Source organism: Vanellus vanellus, assembly GCF_965231255.1.
Source record: "Vanellus vanellus genome assembly, chromosome: 4".
In the NCBI taxonomy this organism is placed as follows: domain Eukaryota; kingdom Metazoa; phylum Chordata; class Aves; order Charadriiformes; family Charadriidae; genus Vanellus; species Vanellus vanellus.
Genome location: NC_138909.1, coordinates 7879335 through 7906950, shown reverse-complemented (window position 1 = coordinate 7906950; position 27616 = coordinate 7879335). Strand labels below are relative to the sequence as shown.

Below are 27616 nucleotides of genomic sequence, written 5' to 3'. Positions count from 1 at the left end.
AATCCAACACTTCAAACTGTAAGAGTCTCTCGTCGCATTTTCTTAGTTAAAATGTTCTCCTTTTTTCAGGCTTGTCACATGTAGAGCTTTATTTTTAGCTGACATAAGAGTTGAACAGTAAGATATGAGCTTTAATACCAGAAAAAAATTAGCTGGATGTTTCTTTAATGTTTCAAATTATAGGCTAGAGGCATATCCAACAGTACGCTGCTAGAGTTAATGAAGTGTGTTGCTTCGTTGCAACAGCAAACATATGCCCATGTAATCTCTGGTGCTAATGACCTAAAGAGTTACAGGGGAGAGGTGTCCCAGAATTATTTTGCTATGCTCCTGGCAAAATAATTTGATGTACTAATACAACATGAAATAAAACCCTGGATCGGTAACTTAATTAGAACTGCTGGGCAATTAACGATAACGGCTCCTGACCTGAGGCTCAGTAGTACATTCATGAGGTTCACACAAAAGACCACATCGGTGTCCTGTGTGTCAACAGATCTTTCACACTGAACATGCATCCACTGCTGTAACTGCGTTTTAAATGAAGTAGTTAAACCTCTATTTTGCAAACCATTAACCTTCTCCTTTGCAATAAAGTATATGACATCTCCTATGCTAACCTAGTTTAAGAAAAAAACAAACAAAAGAACAATCAACCCCCTGATGACTCCACTGTTACAAATGAGTTTTGGTGGCAGTGGTGGCAAGCCTAAACACCCACACCGTAATGAGCACAGCCATGCTGACCTGGGCTGCTCTGGGGCATCCGAGATACAGAAATACTCCTGAGAAAAGGTAAACGAAAGCTCTACCTAATCTTCTCTGGTTAGGTTTTTTTATGATCTCTCTAAAAAGTGGCCATAAGCAATGGTTAAAATTGTTCAAGTCCTTCCTTAAATATCATACTCATGAAAAAAGCAACCATCAGCCTGCTTTTCTAGGGATAAAATGCTGCTATGTTTGAATGTGTAATAAATATTAGAGGAAAGGACACTTAGAAGAGGTAGGAAAGCTGCAGATGTTTCTGCTGTTAATGAAAAAAAAAAAAGAATGACAAAGGGACAAAATATGGAACAGACATACTTGGTCATTTTGTCTGAATTCTGTTTTTTCCCATACCCTTCATCTGTTTTCTATCTTGTATGACTGTAAGCAATTTGGGGCAGAGGCCGATTCTCTTGCTTGGCACACTCCTAGCAGATTTGAAATACTACCACAATATGCATAACAAGAACAGAAAAATCATACTTAAACAATGGAAACGGTTTCTACAGATTTAATAAATCAAAATAGCTCTTGTAAAAACCCTTCTGTTCCAATGCAAATCAGGTAAGTGAGATCTGCCTGAGGACAGAGCTAAAATAAAATAATACTGTGGGCACCCGGTCTTCTCAGTTTTCATAACTGTAACTCTTCACCTATCGGGGATGCTCGTATTTAGACGAACTTGTGCTAAAAAGGCACATTTCCACCCTCTTTCCGTCTCTCCTGGACTGTAAGATAGAAAGAAGGAAAAGCATACCTGTATACCCGGTCTTACAAACGCAGTTGAAGCTTCCTGGGAAGTTCTGGCAGGCGGCACCATTCTTGCATGGGTTGGAAAGGCACTCGTTGACGTCCCTCTCGCAGGCCATGCCAGTGAAGCCCTCCGGGCAACTGCACGAGAAGCCCCCCACCAAGTTGTGGCAAGTCCCGTCGTTGTGGCAGGGGGAAGGGAGGCATTCGTCGATGTCCGTCTCGCACAGACTCCCATCGTACCCCGGCATGCACCTGCACACGAAGGGCCGGAGGGGCTCGTTGGCCACGATGATGACGGGGACGCTCTCATGGCTCTTCAGAGCCGGGCTCACTGCCAACCTCCTCAGGCAGCTCCCTCCATTCTGGCAGGGGCTCTGCAGGCACCAGTCGTGGTCCACAGCCTCAATCCGCACCCCGCTCTGGCGGAAGAGGACATCTTTGATGCTCTCGAAGAAGGTGGCCACACCACTGGGATTCACATATTGGTTGTTGCCGCGTTTGACGGCCGCCATCAGGAAGGTGTGGTTGCTCTCCTCATAGAGCCCATAGAGCTGGACGGCGGTGCCCAGTCCTGTCAGCTGGGAGCTGGCGATGCGCAAGAAGTGGAGATAGTGATTCGTCAGGAAATCCCGCACGCTGTGGGCGCTCAGGCGGAGAAGGATGCTGTTGTCAATGGTGGCATTGCCGAAGCCCGCAAAGAAAATCCGGACGCTGCTGGTGACGGCACCATGCAACCCGTCATTGCTGAGGACGGCCAGGTCAAACGTGCCATCCGTGGACCTCGCCTGCGAGTACAGCTCACAGGTGCCCCCGGGAATGCTGAAGAGGCTGGTGACTCCTGAGGTGAGGGAGCACTGGAAGCTGTCTAGCACATCTGGATCCTGTGGCTTTACGTTGCCCAAAATTCCACCTGGGAAGAGGTTGCCATAATAGTGAACAAAGATTTCTACCGTCCTGGGCTGAGATGGGTTGTCGTTTTGGTCTATTACCTTGATTTGCACAGTTCCTGTAGAAGACATCTGAGGAACACCAGAGTCTCTCGTAATCACCGACAGGTAGAAATCGCTGATTTGCTCCCTGTCGATCTCTCTCGTGGTTGTCAGCACCCCAGCGGTGCTAAGGCTGAAGTAGCTGGTTGCGGGGCCAGTGCTGAGCAAATAATACGTAAAGGGACCTTGGTTCGGAGGGAGATCAGGATCTGATGATTGAAGTGTCATCACAAGAGTTCCCGCACGGTTATTCTCCATGACTTCTCCTTGGCGGGTGGACAAGGTAGGGCCGTTGTCGTTGATATCTTCCAAAGTTACCAATAAAGAGGCACTCCCTGTAGCAGATGGCGTTCCTGAATCGATGGCCAGCACAGACAGGTTGTACACAGGCAACGTTTCTCGATCCAGCTCTGCAGTGACCGTCACCTGTCCTGTCTGCGGGTTGATGGAAAAGGCACTGTTGTCATTGCCAGTCCCAATGAAGTAGGAAAACCTGCTCCAGCTAGGGACAGAATCTGAATCAAAGGCACTCACGAACGTGACATGGGTGCCTGGAGGAACACCCTCGCTGATTTGTATATTGTAGGTTCCTAAGGTAAAAACAGGAGGATCGTTGGCATCCAGTATAGTGATATTAACAGTTACTTCATCTATATCTGCCCCACGAATGCTCCCAAAATTTTTCGCGAGGACTTTCAAAGAGATTCGTTCTTCTTTTTCTCTGTCAAGAGGTCCTGAAACATAGATCTGGCCACTTTTCTCATCTATCTGGAAGCCCTTCTTTCTGCTGTTGCCAAAGATAAGGTAGTGGACTTCTCCATCAGTTCCCATATCACGATCACTTGCAAAAACTTCACCTACAACAGTACCTTTGGAGGCTGCCTCAGAAACCTCAAAATAATACAGCTTGGACACAAAACGGGGCACGTATTCATTTGTCCCTTCTAACTGGATGTTGACACTAGCGAAGCTGCACCTCTCTTCATCTGGAACGTTAAAAGCCTTTACTGTTAAATGGTAACTTTGCTTTGTTTCATAATCTAAAAATCCCTGGGTGGTGATCGTTCCTGTATTGGGGTCAATGACAAAAAGGTCACTATCTGAGGACTGAATAGCATATGCGACCACAGCGTTAGGTCCAGAGTCAGCATCGGTGGCATTTAAACGGATAACAGTTGTCCCACTGGGGGCATTTTCTAACACGTTGGGAAAGTAGTCCTCAGGGCTGAATGCTGGAGAATTATCATTCACATCAACGACATTAACAGTGACACTGCAGTAGCCTGTTCTGGAAACCCATCCTCCATCCGTGGCAGTAATAACTAGCTCATGCTTTTGGCGTGACTCAAAATCAAGTGGTTTTGCTAGTGTCAGTGTACCCGTAGTTGTATTTATAGCAAAGATGCCAGCCTCATTTCCAGAGGAAATATTATATCTGATTAATCCGTTCATAGCAGCATCTCTGTCGCGGGCTGAGACCGTCCTGACCACCGCTCCAACAGAGTGACTCTCTGGGATAGTAACGCTCATACGGCTTTGAGAAAACTCAGGTGTATGGTAATTTTCCTCTGTCACAACTATTTCAACAGCTACCTCGGATGAGAGAGGAGGATTACCTTTATCCTTTGCTTTCACTTTAAACAGAAAGTTTTTGTTCAAATCAGCCATTAGCGAAGATGACACAGAAATCCAGCCTGTGCTCCTGTCCAGTCTGAATTTATTAGTCTTGCTTTCCTCAGAGATAAAGTACTCCACTTCAGAATTCAAGCCAAAATCTTTGTCATCCACTGCAGTAACTTTAATTAAGTTTGTGCCAACCCTCACGTTCTTCGTAACAGGAGTAAAATATTTACGAGCGAGGAACAGCGGTGCGTTGTCATTGCTGTCTACTATGTTAATGGTGACGGTTGTCTCGCTCATTAACGGAGGACTGCCTCGGTCTGAAGAAGTAACGATGAAGCTGTGTCTATTAATGTTGACGTTGCTTGAACCGCTGGAGTTTTGGTACCTTAAATACTGCTTGTTGAAGATTTCCCCTGTGGTTGCATTGATTCGGAAGAACTCGGACTGGGATTTTATGAAGTAGAAGACTTGACCATTCGACTCTTCATCAGGATCAGTGGCTGAAACCTGGGTGACCTTCAACCCGATCCCAGGAAGCTCAGGACACTCCAAGTAATAGGATGGCTTTGTAAATCGAGGGGCATTGTCGTTGACATCTGTAACAAATATGGTGACATCTGTGCTCACCGTCCACCCAGAGTCATGCGCAGAGACCCTGATTCTGTAGCGGTCAGTGTCCTCCCTGTTTAGCGGTCTGCTGATGGTGATGTCCCCAGTGTTGGGATTTATGGTAAATGGGAGACTCGTATCCCTTATGGAGTACCTGCTGACCGCGTTCACCCCAATGTCTTCATCTGACGTCGTGACTCGGGTTACCGTAAAACCCAGAGGTGCGTTTTCAGGCACAGAAGCACTGAATATCTGGGAAAACCTTGGAGCATTGTCATTTTCATCTAAAATATTTATGATAACTTTGACAGTTGTGCTCTGGAGCGGGGTGCCTTTATCCGAAGCTTTTATGGTTAGTGTGTATCGAGACAATTTCTCTCTGTCCAAGGGCCTGACGCTTCTGATCTCACCAGTGGCTCGATTGATACTGAAACTATTTTCTGTATTGCCCTCAATTATTTCATAATTCAGCTGTCCATTTAGACCACTGTCCCTGTCGACAGCAGACACGACCAGTATCTTCCGTGGGGACAGGTTCTCCACTATTTCTGCAATGAAGGGATCTTGCTCAAACTCCGGCGCGTTATCATTGACGTCTATCACTGTCACTTCCAGTTTCTTATACGAGGAAAAGGGAGGAAAGCCCATATCTCTGGCCTCGATCCAAACCACGTATTTCTGTATGGCTTCAAAATCCAAAGCCCGCCCGACAGAAAGCTGTCCTGTCGCCTGGTCGACCAGGAAGGTGCTGCCCAGGTTACCACTGGCGATATAGTAAGACAAGGAGCCTCCTCTGGCTGAAGACCCGGAGACAGTGGTGACAAGCGTACCGACCGCTTGGTTTTCAGGAAACGTGAAGGTCTCCTGATCCGCCTGAACACGAGGAAATTCTGCTCTGTTCACAAACCTCACGGTGACTGTTGTAGAGTCCGTCTTGGGGTACCGGCCGCCGTCCCTCACGTGAACAGAAATGGTGACTTCAGACTCTCCCGCCAGCGGGTTCGCAGCCAGGATCGCCCCTCTCGCTGGATCGATGTGGAATTTCTCAGAGTTTTTCCCCACGAGGGAGTAATGGAGCTCGGCATTGGAGCCAGCATCCGCATCCGTGACGGTCACAGCAAACACAAACGAGCCTGAAATAGAGAACAAAGTTAGGGCATCTTCAGATGCCAGCTCTTCACTTGGAAGCACTTGAGAGGGTCCCCATCCCGGTATTCGTCCTGGAGCAGTATGCTGTTCCTTACACAGAAGCTGCATTTTTCACAAGATGAAAAGTTCAACAAGGGGTAGGTGAGTTTGTGAGCCTGCAAGACATGCACACAGCCAAAAAATGTGGCTTTGAACAGATGTCAGTGGCTGCACATACATCTGCACCGGAAAAACGGACCTGCAACTTTTGGGAAGGCTAGCATCCCATCTCTAGAAGTTATGCACATTACGAAAGGCATACATCTAACAAAGTTGAATGTTATTTTGATTTTTTTTTTTTTTTTTAAATTACTCATAGTTTATTTATCCATGTAAAAAAAAAAAAAAAACCCAAACCCCAACACCTGGAATTCAATGACTATTAAGGTGACCTAAGTGAACAGGAGGCACCCGTGGACATTTACCCTACACACCAGCCCTCCCTTGCAGCCGTTTTTCTTCCTATTCCCCACATGCTGCTCCTTTGTCCCCAATAGCCTCTTGCTTCTGGTTGTGTAAGAGTATTCTGAGGACGGTAACTAATGGGACTGCATTTGTAGAAGCATGCTGATCCTATGAGGTAGGGGTAAAATCACACAGAAAACCAAAACTATTGCACACTAGTGCAATAACACAAATATGTTACGCTTCAGGTCTGTTGAATTTATGCTTCACAATGAGCTCGACTATACGGGCACTGTTTGCATTACCCTCTACATGTGCCTGTCTGCAAGGAGAATCCAGGGCGTTCGTTTGCACTGGAGTTTACAGATCTAATGCACGACACGTCTTTCAAATTTTACACTGTCCAACCAATTTACAGAATGCTGTTGATGTTTTACTGGTACTGAAAGACAGAAAATACCCACTCCTGTATAAAAATCATGTTGTTTGCAACCTCTGAAGGCAAAATCATTTACAGGCAGGAATGACTTTGACAGCGTCCCCTTAAAACTACACTTCGTGTCACTCTTTGTCATGTGCAATGATTTATACTCCAGGGGGAGGATTATTTAGACAAGAACAGTATTCAAAACCTTGTCAGAAACGGGACATGAAAAAAATTTGATTTTTGCTGCAGTTAAGCAAATATACTATTAATTATTGTTATTACTAGTTACCCCTTTTAAACTTTATTTAAAAATAACAAGGAAATTAAGCTTTTTCTTTCCAATGTACACTAGATAATTCTGTGATTGGAATAAAAGTCTTCATCATGAGGGTTTGTCCTTTTTTTTTTTTCTTTTTGGAAAAGCTATTCCAGATTCTACATTGGACTGCAATAAAGTTGTTTGGTTTTTTTAATGGATGCCATGCCTGCTACTAACATCACTGTCAAAAGCCTTTCAAAATAATGTGAAAAGATACTAACATCTCCTTTTAAATGACAGCGAACTGCGGAAGTTGCAAATAAAAAAAATCACATGCATCCCTAGGTTTTTGCTAAGTTAAAACCAAAGTAAACATAGCTTAGGCTATCTATATGTTTCTAGTTATAAGGGGTTACATACAAAAAGCATCCAAAAAGAGATTGCCACAAAGCACCGGTTAGACCTATGTGTACTCCTCATAAATACATTTAAAGAAACACCCCAAAAAGAACCACCCAAAGGCACTGTGTCCTAGTCAGAGTACACAACGATTCACCAATGCAATAATAAAATAATTTCATAATGCTGTTCTGGAAACTGGGAAGAAATGTAAACAAATTCGTTCTTCCATAAAAAGGAGAAGTATTTGCAATTGTTTAAAATTTAGAGAGAAAACTCAAGACATGGAAATAAGGCCTTTTTTTGTGCTTTTAAAGGAAAATTTGTTTTGTAAACCATTTGTCTTGGAAACCTCTCTGTAGGCATCACATATGCATGTATGCATGTGAAAACACACAGCGTCACCAACTTCCACAGCCAACCACTCTGACTGCAGTTTGGTGAATCTGTGGTAATACAGTCATCATATTATAAAATCTTTTTACTGTTTTGAGATAGTAGAGGTCCCAGTAATAGCTCATTTTAAATCTTGGAAAAAAATCTCAGAATAGCAGAACCTCTCAGTAAATTCTCTCCATCCTCATGCAAATATGCATATTCTCCTTTCTTTCCCTTTGCCATGCCAATTCTGCAAATAGAAAATACGAGTATTTTGGATCTACCCATTTCTACCCATTTCTATTGTATTTATTTATCAGGCTTGTTTAAACATAAACTGAATGAGAAATTTATTCCTGCACTGAGCCAAGTCACTTTAATTTACGTGTAGGTTCCACAAAAGGAAGGTTGCTGCTCGGCTTTATTTTTATTTTATTTTTATTTTATTTTACTTCACCACTTGGTTCAAGGAAAGGCAACATAATTAACATCTGATATGGATACAGCAATTTTGGAAGATTTTGACAAAATTCTCTTTAAGAACTGCTCAGGGTGAAAAAACAACATCTACACGTAGGAGGAGTCTTTCAAAGGAAAAAAGAGGCCATTGCCTTCCTAACACAAGCAAAATAATTTAATCACTTGTTTGAGTAGGTGCTCATTTACCCTATGTCTTCTTGACATAACTGCAGGAAAATAATTGAATTTGGATGGAAAAAAACCCTAAAAAAATATTGAAAAAATTGTGGGTGATATATTGCACCTTCATTCCCGTGCAACATGAAGATAACAGAACCTGGAAAACAGCTGCAGAGGAACATCTCAGAAACATCCCTCGTGGCACAGCTTTGCATAAACATCTTACAAATGCAATCTGATGTTTCCCAAGCACTACCACTGATCCGGTTACCTGAAGCGGTAGGCGATGGGACGTGGGTGACATAGGGATGGTGTTGAAATTTGGGTGGGTTGTCATTCACGTCGGCGACGGAGACGAGCACGCTGGTGGAACTGGAAAGAGCCCTGGGGAAGCCCCCGTCGCTGGCCACCACCACCAAAGTATAGTTCTCCCGAGCCTCTCGATCGAGGAGGGCACTGGTGATGATTTGTCCCGTTGATGGGTTGATTGTGAATTGCGAATTGCCACCGGTAAGCCTATAGCTGTTTGAAAGAAAAAAAAAAAAAAAACAAACAAAAAAACAAACAAAGAAGAAAAATTTGATTAGTATCTCATAAGGCAGCCTGCTCCTTAAGATTATAACCAATTTCTATACTTTTCAGACCACCATGCTGATGGGTATCAACACACGGATTTTCCTCCGACTGTCCATCTGTCTTCACTTCTCTTCTGTATTTTGAGACCTGTCATAAATGACATTTCTGGGGATTTGCAAGCGTAGTTGCTTAATGCAGGTAGATTTCTAATAAGTGAGAAGCAGACTGAGCCTTTGTACATTTGGAGATACAGTCGGCCATCCTCGCAAAATTGCCTGCTGGAGGCATCCTCTAGTACCAATTTCCCTGGTCTGATGCATTAAGTGATATTCCAAAAGGCTGACATACCTCTTAACTGAATCCGCAGAATATAATTAGAAGAAATACTATTTTCTGAAATGAAAGGATGACAATTTTAAGAAAATAATATAGGATTTATAATTCATCTTGTTTACTGATACCAAGCTAAGTTTTGCTATTCGAGACTTCATCGTTAATTCATAGGAATTCATAGCAAACTGGTAACCAGAGAGCTATGTTAATAGAGACTAATTAGGACCAGAATTTGACCCTTGATTGGTGTGTATGTATGTGCACACATCTGTGTGTGTGCAAAAATGTGATTTGATAAAAACTGGGTGTGTGCTCACTACAGTGCGTTGTAGGGGCTACCTCTGGCTTACGAGCCCAGGCAATTTGTCCTTTCGCTTTGAACGCTTGCCCAGTTTGAAAAACAGATCTCAAAACATATGTGGAGCGGTGGGCTGTATTTTTGAAGGTAATCGGTTAATATCACATTTTTTATTAATTCAGATAACGGGTCTTCTACGAAACAAAGGAAAAAATAAAAGGCTAAAATGAACAATTCCCATATTCAATTTTATAGCCCTGACAAAAACCAACTGAGCTGTGATTAGCGTTGCTTCTTCAGAGAAGCCCGGTATGGCACAGTAGCAGCTTTTCTGAAGTACACTATTCTATAAGATTCAGAAGAAAATGGCTTTTATGAAAGAGAGTAATATTTCTATCATCACCTTTTTTAAAATCAAAACAGGTTATGACAGAAATAATACCCCGGGCAGAAGCTTTACCTAGCAGCCTGACAGCCAGCCCGTGTAATAAGCTGCGGCAGCTTCTCCTGTTCAGTCATTAATCTCTACAGAATGCCAGGAGCATACTTTAATTGCTTAATTATGATATAATATGATGGCCATATGTAATTATTCTCCAGCCATAGCAATGTGCACCCAGGGTGGAAAGAATGTGCACAAAGCCTAAAGCACCATTTAAATCTCCCTAAACACCAGCAGGACGGGCAAATTTCATCTGCAATCCCTGTTTTAACCCCGTGTGAGGTGTCGCAGAAGACAGGGACTTTCTCTTCTGTATTTCCACATACATAGAATGCGGAAATAGAACGGCTCAAGCTTTAGCATTGGAAAGATGCTATGAAAACTTTTTAAAAAAAACAAACAAACAAACAAAACAAACAGAGAATAAAGACAAATTATATTTGCTATAGGATATTCTGAGTTATATCTGAGTCCAACTGCATACAAACCAACTGGACAATCTAAGCGTGTCCCAGCGTAGTTACAAAAAAATTCCAAATCCAAGCCAAAAAAAACCCCCAACCCCCCAAAACTTTAATAGTGACAACTAGCATAAAAGGAATTTGACTGAAACACTTAAAATCTGGTCCTTTGGTTAGTCTGTGCTGACCCCTCTTATCTACACCATCTTTACCAAGAGTGCTCAAGTGTGCATTGCCATTAACAACCTCATCAGCCTCCTTTAACCACTTCACAGGTTATCGCCAGAAACAAGAGAAAGAGTTGGCATGTAGGGATATGCAACAGTTTTGCATAAGATTATCTACTTCTGGCATGACATGGTCCATTTTTTGACTTTACATGAAATTTTTAGCAGAGGATTTTACATACCATCTTTGGAAACCAAAGATTTGATTTTGAAACAGGCTCTAACGAGACTGAAAAGGAGTTCTGAGTGCTCAGCACCTCTGACAAGACGACCTTGCGTGTTCTGGTCCCTCTGGTTTTTGCCAGTTTTGTAATACCAGTCATATTTTAGGATTTGCATTACTCTAAATGCTGAATCTGGACAAATTCTGTCCAAGAAAAACAAAGTACGTTCCCGAGTCTAAAAAAAAGTGTAAAATAAAACCTGAAAACAATTTTTAAATAGCTACTTACCAAGGAAAAAAATATTTTTATCAACTATTCTACTATGAGGTACTGAGTGATTGACAAAGACTAATGGCAAAGATATTAAAGCAATTCAACCACACTAAAGAAATCCGAGAGCACCCCGATAATTCCTGATTATGGGATGGAATCATTACAATCATTCATGCTTTGTATGGAATTCTTTTTTCTAAAGGAGCTTGCCAGAAATAGTTTCTTCAAGTGAGAGTGAATAGAATTAAAAGCTTCATTGTTTCACAATTTAACAAATGGTAATTTTGGATGCTTTTCAAATATTTAAAGATGCCAAAACATAAAGTTTCTATTTTTGGCTTGTAACTAGTTGGAAAGAAAATATTACAGTATTTTATACACACTTGCTTTACAATACAATAGATCTGTTTGCTTTTAGTTCCTTTTTAAATAAAAAAATAAAAAAAAAATGACAACCACAGTGATATTCTTATACATTTTGAAGAATGAACTGTGGTGAACTAACAAAAGTAAATGAAAAAGCTACTATTATATCCTGTTTTGTAAGTTTGGAAACAGAGATAGAGGTGTTTGCAGTCACAACAGTTGAATGTGATGAGATTACCTAGGTGTCCTTCCGATTAATGGCTAGTAGGAATCTGCTTTTTATTCCACCAGCAATAAATCAGTCCTCGGTGGACAATTTCAGCTTGTAGCACCTTCACTACTCTGGTCTGTGTAACTGGGAATGGCCAGCGTTCAGCCCAGAGCCCAGTTAAGTTGCATCAACTGATGCAACTAACACAAATATGCCAAATTCGTTGGTTACCACGTAAAGAGACGTGAATGCAGCGGCAGGGCAGGTAGCGGCTTCTGTTGACCGCTCAGCGGTCTCTCCCGTAACACGTGTATTCGCGCGCCAGGTGATACTGTACCTGCTCCGAGAGTTTAGTACAAATGCAGCCGAGTCTGCATAAGCAGTCATCTAAACTACAGTGAGGTTTGAAAAGCCATTTAAGGTTCAAAATAAGATACTGAAGCCTTCCCCAAACATATCTATGCTATCACAGAAGTAACACTACCCACTAGTTCGGATGTTTTTATGCAAAAAAAGTGATATTGATTTCTAGACTTGCTGAGCTTAAAAATTAAAACGTAACCGTGTCTACAGATCCAAAATATGTTCTGTACTTTTTTTTTTAAGCTGAGTGGCTTCATATGAACATAAGTGAAAAAAATATTTAACTCTGCCCCAAAGTCAGCTTTTGTAGCAAATTTGCTAATGATGTCTGAAAAGCACATCATCCTCGTCCCCACCAAGACCTTCCTGAAAACTCCTTTGATTAATATTTAAGAAGTTTGTCAGCCTCCAAGAAGAATGGTTTCTAGCTTCTTCAGGAATACACTTTTAAAGATTTGTATTATATCTATTAACTAGATCCCTCAATACAATGCCTCAATTCTAAAAGCTGTGCAAAATAGAAGGCAAAAGCCATTCCAAAGGCTACACAAGCTGATGGCAGTCAGTAATGACGATCATTCACAGCTTATATTGTATGTCTTTATGCAGTGAATGTATACATAAAGACTGCAAGCTGAAGTGAGTGCTTAATCCATTTATGATATTATTTGAAGTTTCAGGGTTTCTTTGTTTTTTATTCTTGTAATTCATCTAGCTCTAGGCTCACTGAGAAATATCAACCTAGCCTATTAACAATTACACCTCAGGTGCAAGTTAAACTCGTCTCCTTTTCACTTAGTTAAAAAACTAAAATAACACTGCGACTCTATTCGTCCTTAATATAATTCTAAAGGACTATAAACAACAACAACAACAACAAAGCCAGATTTGCTGAAATAATGTAGTTACACGTACACAGCTGTCCTTTTGTATCTTACAGCTTTATGGCATGCTGGTGATGGACACTGGGGGATAAAAATCTTCAGGCAAAGTATGAGGCACTATTATATACCGCAACAGTGAATGACCTACCTAATAACAGCATTTGTAGAAGCGTCAGCATCTGAGGAGTTTACGAGCAAAATATCTGTCCCCGTAGGTGCATCCTCTGGAACCGTGGCAGAATAGACGTTAAAAGCGAATGTGGGGACATTGTCATTGACATCATCCACCGTGACAGCAATGGTTCCAGTGCCAGTGAGGGCAGGAGACCCTGCGGGAAAGCGGGATACAAAATGCCAGAGGTTACAAATACCACCATGCTAATCCGAGGTCTGCCATCCCCGATTTAAAGCCTAGCGCTTCAGCATGTCACAGTTCACAGAACAAGAAAGCCAACTCAACGTGCAGGACAGGGTCAGCTTTGTTCCAAAGGCATCTCGACATAAAGTACAAGTTGTAAAAGAAAAAAAAAATATTGTTATTTTTCTTGCTCCATCTAATTCCAGAAATATTTTGTAATACAAACTCAGTGGAAAAAGATGGTCTTGGAACCGCACAGAAGCCTTCCTGTAACAATTAGGACCAATTTGAACATGCGGTTGACTTTCCTGTTTCTCTAAGAGAAGATGTTCAAAGGTGGCACACTGACAGCCGTGAAAACTCCAGCCCTCAATTTATTTATCCGCAGAACAAATAGAGTGGAAACAGTGGCAAACCCCAGCTTTCCGCGTGGTTTTTCCACTGCCGGTCGCACCACTGACCTGGGGAGACCTTCTCTGAGCGGGTGAGAAGGTTGCACAGTCTCCAGCCTCATTGAGACTCAATTTCTCCATAGATGCAATCATCTATAGCAGCAAATAATGCTCACTCAGATGAGATCTTGGCTTATGGGAAATCGGACTGAACTTATTTAACCTACGGCTTTCATCCTCCTTGTTATTCTAATACTTAACTCTGACGAGCAGAAACAAGTGAGAAATAGCATGTTTATTCAAGTGCAATCTCTCAGTATTTATTCTCTTAAGATTTTCCTTTGTCAAATCAAAAAATAAAAAAAAAAAAAGACAAAGAAGAGTTTTACAAGCTCATGTTAGTTTTGCTAGTCTATTACGCTTCTTTTCAGCCAAGAATCAGCAAGACATCTTCTGCTAACCAAATTCCTCACTGAGGGTCCCTGACCAAAATGGGATTGTTCCTTTCTTTGAATACATAAACAAAAAGGAGAAGGAAAGAGTGATAGTGGAGCACAGAACACATGAGTTATGGCCCCTTTTACTCAAAAGACAGGTGATGACCATGGTTGTTTCACCCAAGATTGCATCGCTTTCCCCTTCAATCTCAGACAGAGACAACAATTCACCATTTGCTGCGCTGGGAAAAAAGCAATGATAATGAAATGGTTTGGGCCAGAGACTGGTTTAAGCCCTTCCTGCAAGGCAAGCACATTACATGGAGCTGTCATTTGATGAAAGGCAGGCAGCTCTCGTGTGACCGCCCTCCTCCTTCCATCCCAGCAGATGATCGGGTCACTGCTACCCGAGGTTACTGCTGGACCTCAACTGTAGGGCTGGGAAGGAGGAAGGCTCTGCTCTTGGGTCTCATGCAGACCTGGCAAGGGCTCCAGGCATTGAGCTCTTGTAGAAAAGGTGAAATAATGACCCACACGTTAACCCTTGCAGGCTGAAGCATCACCACACTGCATCGCGAGAAGCTGGGAGCAGCTTCTGCATGGTAAGGAGGTCCTTCCCTGTGAAAGGCTTCAAAGTAACTTGGCTTAATGCAACAATGGACTGAACGGAAGAGCTTCCAATTGAAAGGCGCTGTAAATCTCGCAAGGTTGACTTTGAAGCCTGCTGATCGGACGGGATGGATCAGGATGCCGAGGAAAGAACGTGCAAGCCAAAGAGTATAGGTTTCATGCCACGGCCGTGCACAATGGAGGCCTTTCTCTGCTCTAGTATGAGGTAATTCATTTTGCCAATTAATATACATTCAGCCAGGAAGGTTACATTAAGGCAATAACTCTGACTCATTTTTTACCCTTTTTCTCCCCCCTTCCCCCCCCAATTTTGTCATTTAGCCAAGCACATATATAGATAGAAAAGACTGCAAAAGTGTTCTTGATTGCTGAAATATTGCCTGTGGAGTGTTTATTATTACTGCATTAAATGAAATGGAGTCCTTAGTGCTGTTTGCTGCATGTGTCATCAAGCTCTGGCCTTCCAAACACATTTAATTGACATTCATCTCACAGCTAATGAAATGAAAAGTAGAAAGTTGTTAAGTTTCACAGGTGATTAAACAATTTATACATCATTCAGAAATTAATCTTGGGTAATTCACATTCAAAGAGCATCAGTAACGCAATTCAGTCAGGAAAGGAAAGCTAACTCGCAGCTAAAACCCATTGTTTTACATGCATCTGCTAACACAAAGAACCAACACCGGAAAATTCACGCTGTCCGTTTATTCACAAAAATCATAGAATCACAGAATGGTTTGGGTTGGAAAGGACCTTGAAGATCATCGAGTTCCAAACCCCCTGCCATGGGCAGGGGCACCTTCCACTAGACCAGGTTGCTTAAATCCCCATCCAGTCTGGGCTGGAACACCTCCAGGGATGGGGCAGCCACAGCTTCTCTGGGTAACCTGGGCCAGTGTCTCTCCACGCTTAAAGTGAAAAATTTCTTCCCGATATTTAATCTAAACCTGCCTTCTTCCAGTTTAAAGCCATTCCCCCACATCCTTTCACTGCATGCCCGAGTAAAAATTCCTTCCCCAGCTCTCTTGTAGGCCCCCTTTAGGTACTGGAAGGCTGCAATAAGATCTCCCTGGTGCCTCCTCTTCTCCAGGCTGAACAGCCCCAACTCTCTCAGCCTGTCCTCATAGGAGAGGTGCTCCAGCCCTCGGATCATCTTTGTGGCCCTCCTCTGGTCCCACTCCAGCAGGTCCATGCCCTTCTTATGTTGGGGACTCCAGAGCTGGACGCAGTACTCCAGGTGGGGTCTCACAAGAGTGGAATAGAGGGGCAGAATCACCTCCCTTGACCTGCTGGCCACACTTCTGATGCAGCCCAAGATACGGTTGGCCTTCTGGGCTGCAATCTCACATTGCCAGCTCAAAATGAGCAGCAAAATGAGTGCCTTTAGAGGTAACCCGGCAATGGGACTAGCTCCAGTGTGGCTCTGCGGGCTGGCCCTGTCCTGGCTGGGAGCACCGAGCTCTATCTACGCTCACAGGGCTGGTGGAGGGAGGAGAACGGAAAGAACGTGTTCACATCTGCTGGCAAAGTACCACGTGGACATACGCTAACAGGAAAACGCTGCAAGGAGTTTGTTCTTTCTCCTGCACGGCTATTAGATCTTCGGTCACATAATGGAAATGGTCAAAAGGCATGCCAGATGTAATAGCCCACAGGGCTGCAGATATTCGGGCTGTGGCTATCCTCCTGCTCAGGATTACACTGACAGCAGCAGCTTTTGACTTGGCCATTTGGCTCCAACCAGCCCCTTTTCCCCTCTAAAGAATCCGAATTCACAGGGTACCAAACAAAGGCTGCGAGGGTCAAATCCCAGCCCCTGCCTCAGCCCCCGAGATATTCCACACCATTACCTTCCGATTCCGCTTCCCCACTGGATGCGTCTATAAGGGACTGTACAGCGCAGCGCAGACATATTTATATTAGCCCCGGAGAAGGGAATATACCAGCCAAGGTTGAACAGCATACTAATAAAATTCGCTAGGGTAATGTAAGTAACCCAGCCCTCATTCAGCGCTAGCTTGTGGCTGCGCCGTGCTCGCAGAAACATCCCAGAAGTCCAATATTAATTCAGCTGTTTGCAACAACCCAAGCCACCGCTCTTCAGTTCAAACCCCCAAATCTTTCTCATTTTACTGAGATGGAAAAACTCACGCATCTACGTTGGTTTCCTGTCTGTGTAGTTATCCAAGTATATTTTTTTTCCTCTAAGTAAAACATCACGTCCACAAATCTATTCCTTTATCCTGTTACGCTGAAAGATAAAGTTGCAGTTTCACAGAGAGTCCTCAAGGTTTTTATGCGCTTGAAATTAAACGACTAGCTCACATTTCTGCAGTTACTGAGAAATATAAGAAGAGGAAATCACAAATGAAGTAATTTTCTATGGAAAAGAAATAGCTCGGGGCCAAATTCTACCGTCCTCAGTGAACCTTCAGTGAAAGTTGTGCTTGCATATGGACCACAGAATTTGGCCCCTGGTAATAAGTAGGTTTCATAAAATGTACATGTCATATTTGTGGTGAGAGAAGTAGTTTCCATGGTCAGGCCGAGTTCCCAGATTTCTCAGTTTTGCTTCGATAGCAAATCTTCCCCAAGTCAGTTATTCTTATTATGCTAGAGCATCATCTCTTTTTTTCTTCAAACTGCATTTAATATTTTGCATAAATAAGTGTAGTAAATTTTGTGTAAATTCTGCAATATTAGCCACTCAAGATGCTCCCAAACTGTTTTTAATAAGCCAGACATGTTACAACCTATATCAAATTGCTGCACACAGCCACACAAGCCTCTGCGTACTCCGACAAACAGCCCCAAGGGCCAGAGCCACGGAGAAACGTACGCTTTTCCCTTAATGAACTTCCACTAAAATTTCATTTTTCATAACAGTCTGAACTATTTTTCAGCAGAAGCAGCAACTATTTCTTTGTCAGCCACCTCTTATTTAACAGCATTTCTCTAGTGCTATAATACTACTAGTTTGGGGTTTGTTGTTTTGTTTTTTTTTTTCAAATCCAAAAATACGACGTCTCACAGAGGCTTAGGATATTCACTTTGAATAAAAGTCTTCTAGAAAGGTGGAGGAACGAAAAAACCATCAAATAATTAATAACCGGAGAACATACAGTTAACTGTGTGAACTAAATGGGAGAGATCGGATTGACTGTTCAGTGAATATCAAATCTTTAACATTTCAAAGATGATGACATTAATATATTATTATTATCATTATTTTGAATTTCCCATCTCTGTGTGCTGTGGTCTGTTTCTATGAACGGAACAGTTTATTTTCTAGGTGACAGCTGTACATATACATTAAGCAGACAGTCCCACAAACGTCCACACGTCATTGTTGAAATAAAGATTAACCTGGGATAGTGTCAAAATAGGATTGCCGAGTTCAGGAAGAAAATTGCTTCCCACGGATGTTCTTCCAAAAATCTAAGCTTTTTGCTTACATCTGCAAGTAAACATGTGTCTGGGGACGAAGAGAAGGAGCAGACCTTGGGAGCCTGCTCCTTGGAGGCCCGCGGTGGAGGACGAGTTACAGGGGGAGGTTACAAGAGGCCACCTCAGGCTTGGCCAGTGCCAGGCTGTGGCTCCCGTCTCCGCATGGGACATTTGAGGAGGTGACAAGAAGAAACAGCCACGGGGGACTGTGGGGCGGGCAGACGGCAGCACGGGAGAAGGATGTCTCTTCTCCCAGCAGGGAGGGACTGGCAGAGACCTACAAGCTGGTCTTCCTCCCCATTCACCAACGCCTGTTTGCGGCTGCTCGCCACGAAAATATGATGATATTAGAAGTTATAATGAGCCCTCTCAACTTTTTCCTCCCCCTATCCATGAGAAGGGGGACAAAAAATATTGGCTACCTGTAGTAACGCAAGTAGAAGACAGGAAACCAGATGCAGGACGGTGACAGTGGGGAGAAATATCATTTCACCTGACAATTTCTACTTCTCAAATGCAGGACAACCAACCAGCAAAGAGAGGACGATATGCATTTTTGGGTGAACTCATCATAAGTCATTCATTCCCCTTTACGAGCCATGAAATCATCCACAAGGGATGCACCTAAAGACTGCTTCCACTTTGGCCTTGGCCTACTCATGCACCCTTAGAAGAAGGGAACACCGCCTGCCACCCCGGTCCTGGGGAACGGGGAAGGTAAGCGGTCTCAGCTCCCCGGAATCCCCAAACACATGGCATCGTCTGCTCCGGTGTATGCTCAGCTCTCCACACCATCGCTGGATACCAGGATGAGCGGGGAACGATCAGAGTACATAGTGGACTGGAGCAGTAAAAGCAAACAATTGAAGGAAACTTGCAGAGCCATTTACATTCTTCAAGAAAAGTCAGGAAAAGATGATGCTATTGGAAATTATCTCGGCTGTGTGGTACCGTATGGCTCACAGTAAAAATTAGAAATAGGAGAATGTGTTCAGCACATTATCCACATATTGTTTGAAGCTTTAATGGCTTCTGGGTCCCGTCTGTGCCATGGTTAGCACCAGATAGTAAAACCATCATTCCTTTCAGAAACCAGGAACTCAAAGGTTTTGCCAGCATTAAAATATCAAAATTAAGTGCTAGAAAACTAACAATAAACTTAAGCAAAAAACCCTACAGATACATTTCACTAAAATGAAAAAAAGAGATTAAAATTAAATAAAATGAATCTAAATGACTAATCGAAACGCGTACTGCAGGCAGTTTACCATGTTTTGTGGTAAATTAAACACATCATTATCCTGAAAATTGGAAAGCGATTTAACAGAAATGGAATTTTTGCTTCACTGAAATGTGTTGCTTTGCAACAAAGCGGATTTCACTTCTCCAGTCAAACACTCAGTGAATGAGTCCCAGGGCTAGAAGTTGTATGCGTTATTACAGAGCATTAACTTTTTCACTCAAGTAAACAAGGCCTTTCTCACAATAAAGCGGCCAATCTTTCTAAATGCATTTAAATGCAGACAGAGTGTGCCGAGCCCCACACAACTGGTGAGTTTTAAAAGAAATATGGAGCTCGGGTACGCTAAAACGCAACTAGCTTGCATTACGCTTTGGCTTTCTAGCGCACGCGAAGCTTGATTTGAAACGTGGATGACCTTAAGTTAACTTATTTACCGGGAACACGAAAGAAAGCGCATATGTGAAATGAGAAAAATAAGTAGTTCTTTTTACAAGATTGCACCACAAATATTCGCCCTGGCTGGATATGCTGATTGTGTTTTATTTTCCTCTTACTCAATTTTTCGCTACAGGCTTCCATACTAAGTCTTAAAAAACTGGCGAACCTACTATATTGTGAGACAAAAGCTGAAATAAGCAGTTAATAAACAAACATAATAAAAAGCTTAGAAGGTAGCCCTACTCTCATGCAGTTCAGCGAGCGACTGGTGAATGACACCATGAAGGAACCCAGATTTTCCAAATTTCTGAGTGCGCCAAATCAGAGTTTTTCTCAGTAGTAGCAGTCGTTCCCAAAGCTGGTTTAACAGAACTTTATAGCACAACTTCAATGTCACAATCTCTTTCTACACATACACACGCACATTATCACCAACTTATCACTTACACATCTGAAAAATGGTAGGTAATATATTCCTCCAATTCAGCATTTTTCCCCATTGCTGCTTTTGTTTAGAAAATTTCAAAATATACAAAGAAAAGGCTGAGAGTCCTGCTCCAACGCCCACAGCGTAAGCTGGATACGGCGCCGCTGACATCGGCAGATCCCAGTTAGCGACTTGCGGCTGTCAGGTTTCGTTCTCCTTCCACGAAAGACACAGGCATTAATCCTACATGCCATAAACCCCTTGACATACACTTGTAATCCATTAACATCGCAGCTATAGGTCACTGGAGATGGCGCTCAGAAAAGGCACGGGTATGGCAAGTTTCTTAGCCAGAACTGCTGTGAATCTCAGAGCAAGAAGTTGCCTTCTTCCAAATAAGTTTCAGAAAATGAATCTTTAAGGAAAATTTTTCACCGCTTAATATAATGCTCATTAAAAAAACCTGGCAAAAGACTGGTCATAAGGGCACATTGACCACAAATATGATCAGAGGGCTGGAGCACCTATGCTGTGAGGACAGCCTGAGAGAGTTGGGTTTGTTCAGCCTGGAGAAGAGAATGCTCCAGGGAGACCATAGAGCCCCTTCCAGTACTTAAAGGAGGCCCACAGGAAAGATGGGGACAGACTTTTTAGCAGGGTCTGTTGCGATAAGACAAGGGGTAGTGGTTTTGAACTAAAAGAGGGTATATTCAGACTAGATATAAGGAAGTAATTTTTCACAATGAGGGTGGTGAAACACTGGCCCAGGTTGCCCAGAGAGGTGGTAGATGCCCCATCCTCGGAAACATTCCAGGTCAGGTTGGATGGGGCTCCAAGCAACCTGATCAAGTTAAGATGTCCCTGCTCATGGCAGGGGGGTTGTACTAGATGACCTTTAAAGGTCCCTTCCAACCCAAACCATTCTATGATTCTATGATCTCCCTGTGCCCGCACTGCTGGTGGTTCTGGGAGGGTGGGCACGGCAACATGCACCACCAAGGGCTCTGGTGGCCAAAGTAAGATTTTGAGAAATTGGAACTGCAACTTAAAAGAAAGGCTGAGACATTTTTAAAAAAATATTTTCTTAAAACCACCAAATTACTTCTCCTTGTTATAAGTTATTGCTGTAAACACAAAAAAGAGAGAAGCTGGCTCCTGCAGGGACTGCTGACTAAGGCAATTTTTGACTGCTTGTGACTCCTGAGTATCCCACAGCGAAATTCCTGTAATGCATGATTTTGAATTATGCTTTAAAAACACCCTGTATAAACAGTGAAGATTAACCAGCAGGATAAGCGTCCAGGCCATATGTGCATGTTTTACTCGTTTTATCCTTGCAATTAAGGCTTCCTGAAATTCTAGCTTTGCATTTGAAGAGTGAGCTAGCAGATTTTCAATTTATAAGGTGTGACGTTTAATTTAAAAAATGGTTTAAGATCACCTAGACTGGAAAAATCTTAGTATTTCTCAAAGGCTGAGAAACTGCACAGCTCAACGACTCCTCTAGTCATCTTATTCTTCTGCAAAACAGATTACGTTCAGTGAATTCATTAGCGCATTTGATGTAGAATTTCATATAAAAGTGACGTAAGCAGAAGGACAATAATTTTCAATTCATTTTCATTTAAAACTTCCAAACTAATCATAGCAAGATGGAGGAATGAAGAGAAGACAGGAAGCGTAACAGCCTGAAAATTTACTGATGATTTTTTCTTCCTTGAAATTTTCAATTATCTACTAAATCCTACACATTAAGCATTATCTTCTAGCTTGTTTTCCACTTTAAATAAATCTACCTGAAATTTTTTTTCAAAGAGATATACCTGCTTTTTCCCCCCCCTCAAACTAGCACCAAGAATTTAAGAAATAATAGTAGAGAACAAAAAAAGGCAAAAAAAAAAAAAAAAAAGCCAGGACAGCAGCGAAGACAGCTTAAAGATCTGACATTGACATTTTCATTCCTTTGGCTCAATACTGCACAATGTTTTTCTGTGCCACGGCAAAAAAAAATCAATGACAACTGAATTGCTCTGGCATATTTCACATGTTCGGTTCTCACGTTTTCATCAGCCTCTCTCTGTATGTTCACAGTAAACTGGTTACTGGTAAGAGTGCCTGACTGTCCCATCTACGTCCAAAGAAGCTGTACTGCAGCAGTGGTAGGGCTGAGAGATGTAGATCTTAAGACCATGCTTGGGAGATGAGACAGGATCAGCATGATAAATGGCTCATTTAATGAACTTCACACTAATTTAAGCAGGTCCCTAAAGTGACCGCATCTCATTCATATTTGCTACCCATGACTGTGAGTGCCCCTGAGTCTTTTGTGGACATGGGGTGACACTCAAGAATTTAACACGAGACAGAAACACAACTTGAGAAAACAATGGTATTGCACCCAAAGCAAGAGAGGACTTTTACCCGACTGCCAGATGGAAATTTCCATCCCAACGTGGGTGGAAATAAAGGAGAAAAAAAAATATCCCTACCAAGCTGATAAGCTACTTGAAAAAGAATGGTAAGAACTTCTTTGAACCATGTCTTCCGTACAGTACATAGTGCAGTTGATCTCAGCTTAACATATATATGAATACTTTTATCACTTATGACTGAAAATATTTCAAAATTTAATCAGATAAATCTGTAATCCTGCATTAAAGATTATGATAATTGCTTTTTATTCGATTAACCCTTTAAGAAGGAGCAGAAATCAGCTTTGACAGTTCATGGCACACGCATCCCTGGCAAAGCTGGTATTTGTAGCCCTTAATTTTTATTTGTTTCCTTTGTTACTTTTACAAGGTTCTTGTAAGAAATTCTGGATGATGAGAAACAACACTGAATTACTGCATATTCCTGTTTACCTCATGAGTGATGAGGTAACTTGATACAATAAGAAAGACCATCACCCACACTGTCTTTTTAGGTGGCATAAAATTATTTTCCTTGAAAGATACAACAATCCTAACCAACGTTTATGACTAACCAAAATTTCTGAATAAATAATGATGTTTCTATCAACAGTCCGGATTTATTTTACTTTTGAGGAATGCAAAGAGTCAAAAGATTTAGTTACTTAATAAAACTTGGTATTTTCAACTATAATTCCAAGAATGTCTGCAGAGACATTAAAACTTTTGGCTGTGTTACTACATCTTATCTTATGCTTTCCAAGACACTAAAAGAAGAGAAGTATGTTAACCTCATTAGGAATTTGCAAATCAGAAGATCTTACATTATATAAAATAATCTCCCTTTTTTGTTGAATGCAGTCAAATGAAGAGCAGCTCATGCAACAACCGTCAGCTAGAAGGAGTTTATTCCATCCTAAACAAGACCATCAATTACTCTCTGGATTCTCCATGAGCCCAACTGAGAGCAGAAAGGGAATTACACATGCGAGAAATGCTTGAATGGAGAGGCGTGCACTTAAATTTTGGACTTTTCTAAAAGCCCACAAGTACGTCTGAACCATAGAGAATAAACATCTTTAACGTGTATTTCTCACTCTGCTTGCCTTGTCCAAATAAAATCCACCATCAGTTTGAGTTGGTTTCAAAGCTGAAGTTCTGCCTGTGATTTTAACCTGACTGAAAAACTAACTTTCATCATTTTCACCGATATTTCAGCTTGCGCTGGCCAACCTGAGCCCTTTGCCAGCCTGGATATGTCTCTCCCGCGCCCGCCCCCAGAAAGCATAGACGCTTGGATTTAGCCCAGAGGCTCTCGCTGAACTATTTTGAAAATGGTGATCTAATAATGAAGGTTTAACTCCAAATAGAAGACAAAGTTCCTCAAATGGTATTCTAGGGCTGGATTGAGCATCTTGTGGGGTGGTCCTCTGAAGGGATGGGCTAAAGCCCTCATCTCCTTTGGGGAGTAAATGCGTCGCATCGTATAAACATGGATATGCTCTCGCCCCTGACAATTCCTCTCTAGGGGACTTTGCCATAAACCCACTTTCTAAATAGTTATTCGAGCTTTTGTCTTCTAGAGAAAAATTAAAAAGTGCTAACGGTTTCTGGGCTCCGGGAAAGGGTAGGATCCTGCTATTAGCTTCCCACAACTACAACAAAGCCACTCTCGATTCTCTTCTCTCCTGATTTTAGATGATGGTAAGACAAAACGAACACTATGAACTCACTGGTGATTCTGTTGCCATTTCACTTCTCCCACTGTGTGATGTCAAAGTAAATTAAAAAGTCACGCAGAACTACTACAATGATAGTTTTAGTACCAGTATTAAAAGAAGGAGTAAAATAGTAAACCTGTAAAACTAGACTCAAGTAGACAGCATTGATATGAGGAAGAGCTTCCGTAAGGGCAAGGAAATAAATGGAGCTGGGACAGGAACCAACATTAATTTTGAAACAGCTGTGGCATAGAACAAGACCATGGAAGAGAGCAATAATCATGTAAACTGCTAAGCACCAAGGTAAGCATACGGCAGCTTCATTTAGCACACGAAGCCTGAAGCGATGTGTATATTTAGACATAGCACAGAAAGCGCGGAAACCAGGACGTTGCTAACCGAAGTTTGTGAGTTGCTTGTTTGTTTTGACAGCACCAAGATTTCAACATAGCTGAATTTGTTTTTAAAATACAACTCATTCTTTTCAGGCACCATCTTTTCACGCTGTAGGCTGCCCGTTAAGTAGAAATACAGTGTATGCTAAGAAAACACAGCGAGTATAAATGTCTTTAAGCTCAGTCACATAAATCCCACACAACGTTAACCCTGGAGACTCTTTCTTACCAGTACAAGAAAATACAGTCAGCCTTTACTTGTCACCCCAAACTGGGAAATATCTTAAAATGCGTTAAAAACCAATACAACTCCTTTGTCAGATTTCATTTGATTTTAGGATTGAAGGGAACCAAAAGCCTATCTCAAAAGAGAATTCCTGAGGAGGATATAACCTCTCTGCTTGGTTGCCCTCCTGCATTCTTGAAGGAAAGAATGCACGAGTCGGGGGCCAACACTTTCTAAAGAAAAAAACATATGGTTGTTTTTCGTACGGGCCAGGGATATATACAAAAAACAGCTAACTAAATATAATAATCAGTCCACTGCTTCGTTTCTTTCCGAACTATTTATCTAAATCAGTAAACAGATAATTAAAAAAAATAATTAAAAAAACCCCAGAGGAACACAGCTTCTAATTAGAAACATCATGTTTCGATTTTGGTTTTGTCGTGGCAATGAGCCATTCTGACCAACCAAATCAAGAGACGGTGGTTGCAGTTTATTTAAACAGTAGTCCTGGGCCGCTAGCAGGTTTCCAGATGTGCTACTCCACATCCCTGCAACCAATAAATAAAAGGAGGAGGACTGTTGGAATGCTAACATTTGCTCCAGAAAATTGCTCAAAGAGTTAAAGACAGGGATGATAAAAGCGGCTACACCAGTTCTTGTCATGGTGCCAGAACCGAATATTTACCCAGCGCTGCGTCCCCACCAGATGGGGGTGAAAAAAAAAATTTAGAAAGTCTCCTTTCCCAACCATTTTGTCATGAAGAAGGGTATAGAGAAGCAAAACCGATGATTTATGGGGTAGAAACAGACCCATTAAGACACATTCAAATAGCTGCATGTAGGTTTCCTGGCGTTTATGTTAGCAGACATTTTGGGGGAGCATCTGCAATCTAAACACTATCATGTTATTCCACAGTCCATCATTTTGCCTGTCGTTGTATTTATAATTCACGCACTCTGGTCTCGCAGCTTGTGCTGCAAGAGGGGCTCTAAATTGGGATGGCTGAACTTTAGGGTTGAATCACGTTTTATTTCTTGACCAAAGCCACAGGTGTACAGCTCTGGAAGATGCTGAACGTTGTTAGTGATGGGTGCTTCGGGTGTCTTTGTAACTCCGTGCTGCCCAGAGCAGCAGCCCAGGAGCTGAGACCCAGCAGAAGTTAGAGCAGGGTGGAAGTGCAGAAGTGAGGGAAGAGTGATGGCAAAGCAAGGTTGAAATCAAGAACCTTTGTGCAGAGTGGGCATGAAGCGGGCTGCCTGGCCACAAATCCCCGAGCCAAGCACCACCAAACGTTTTATCAGTGTTATCCCTCCCCCAGAGCAGAGGGAAGACTCTCTGCTGACCCAAGGTCTACCCTGAGGACCGCGTGGAGGATTAGCAGGCGAGGCCAAGGAATAGCTGGGCCAGAGCCAGGACGATGCATATATCACGACTGACTTCTCTGGGCCTGAGGGAAGCTCTTGCTTGGGAAAGGATTTTTCCAACAACTGCCTGAATTTCCATCGCCGGTGCATGTGGTCCCACCAGCGGTCCCTGTCTGACCTGCCCGGCATGCTTATGAGCAGCTCAGCTCTTAATAACTCAACAACTCCTCTCATGGAGTCTGCTGCTTCGCAGTGTCCTAATCCTCCACCTGCTGCAAAGGGCCTTAGCGTATGTGCTGCCAATACTCGCTATAAATCCCAGAAGGTACCGAGGATGAAATAACAGCCATTACCAAAGCGTCTGCCCCTCCTGAGGCCACGGATTGCTTTCAGTACGTTGTTTTTCAGACACCTCTAGATTAAAATAATGGAAAATTAAAAATCCTTCTTCTTCCATCAGCTTCCCCACACACAGGCTAGGCTAACATTTTAAGATCCACAGTCACAAGTTGATGAAGTGATAATAAACATAAGAAAAGTAAGAAGTCTTTGATTTTGTATAGAGAGATGAGGAAGACAGCTGAACGCGAGTTGAGAATCCATCAGTTCTTAGGTCTAAAGGTGCTTCTAAGTATGTATTGTGTCTGCTTCCTTGAAAGAAAGGGCATAGACTTCTATAGGAGCAGGATATCATCCTTTAATGTTTTAAACCAGTCAGTGTAGCCTATAAAACTTGAGATGCAGATCCTAAGAAAAATGGGAAGCAGGTTAGACTGACAGAATTTTGCCCTTCATATGCTACCCAGATATTTCCAGATTTGACTGCATCTGGATGTCTACCATGATTTTTATCTTAAAACAAAACCAAAACAAAACACCCACCTAAATAAGATGTACCATATATGGCAAGACTTGCTTGGGCCGCTAAAGACAATCTAAAAGACTGTTTATTACAGCTAATAAAATCCAAACTCAAAGTGCAAAGTATAATACTTTTCCCTTGATTTATTTTCAAAACTAGTACGGATGTGGATAATTTCAGACAAGTCTGCTTTCTTCAACATTTTGGCAGGCACGGCTTTCCTACA

General features: G+C 42.3%; 1 protein-coding gene across 1 annotated transcript in view; it reads right to left on the bottom strand.

Annotated features, from left to right (window-relative positions):
• The window catches only part of FAT4 (FAT atypical cadherin 4), a gene marked incomplete at its 5' end in the record, with an annotated part of 73307 nt that overhangs the window by 27304 nt on the left and 18387 nt on the right, over positions 1 to 27616 (bottom strand). Inside the window, 3 exons of the mRNA XM_082482446.1 lie at positions 1523 to 5872; positions 8706 to 8956; positions 13181 to 13361. Coding sequence (XP_082338572.1) covers positions 1523 to 5872; positions 8706 to 8956; positions 13181 to 13361 — 4782 coding nt within the window. The remainder of the gene's footprint in view (positions 1 to 1522; positions 5873 to 8705; positions 8957 to 13180; positions 13362 to 27616) is intronic.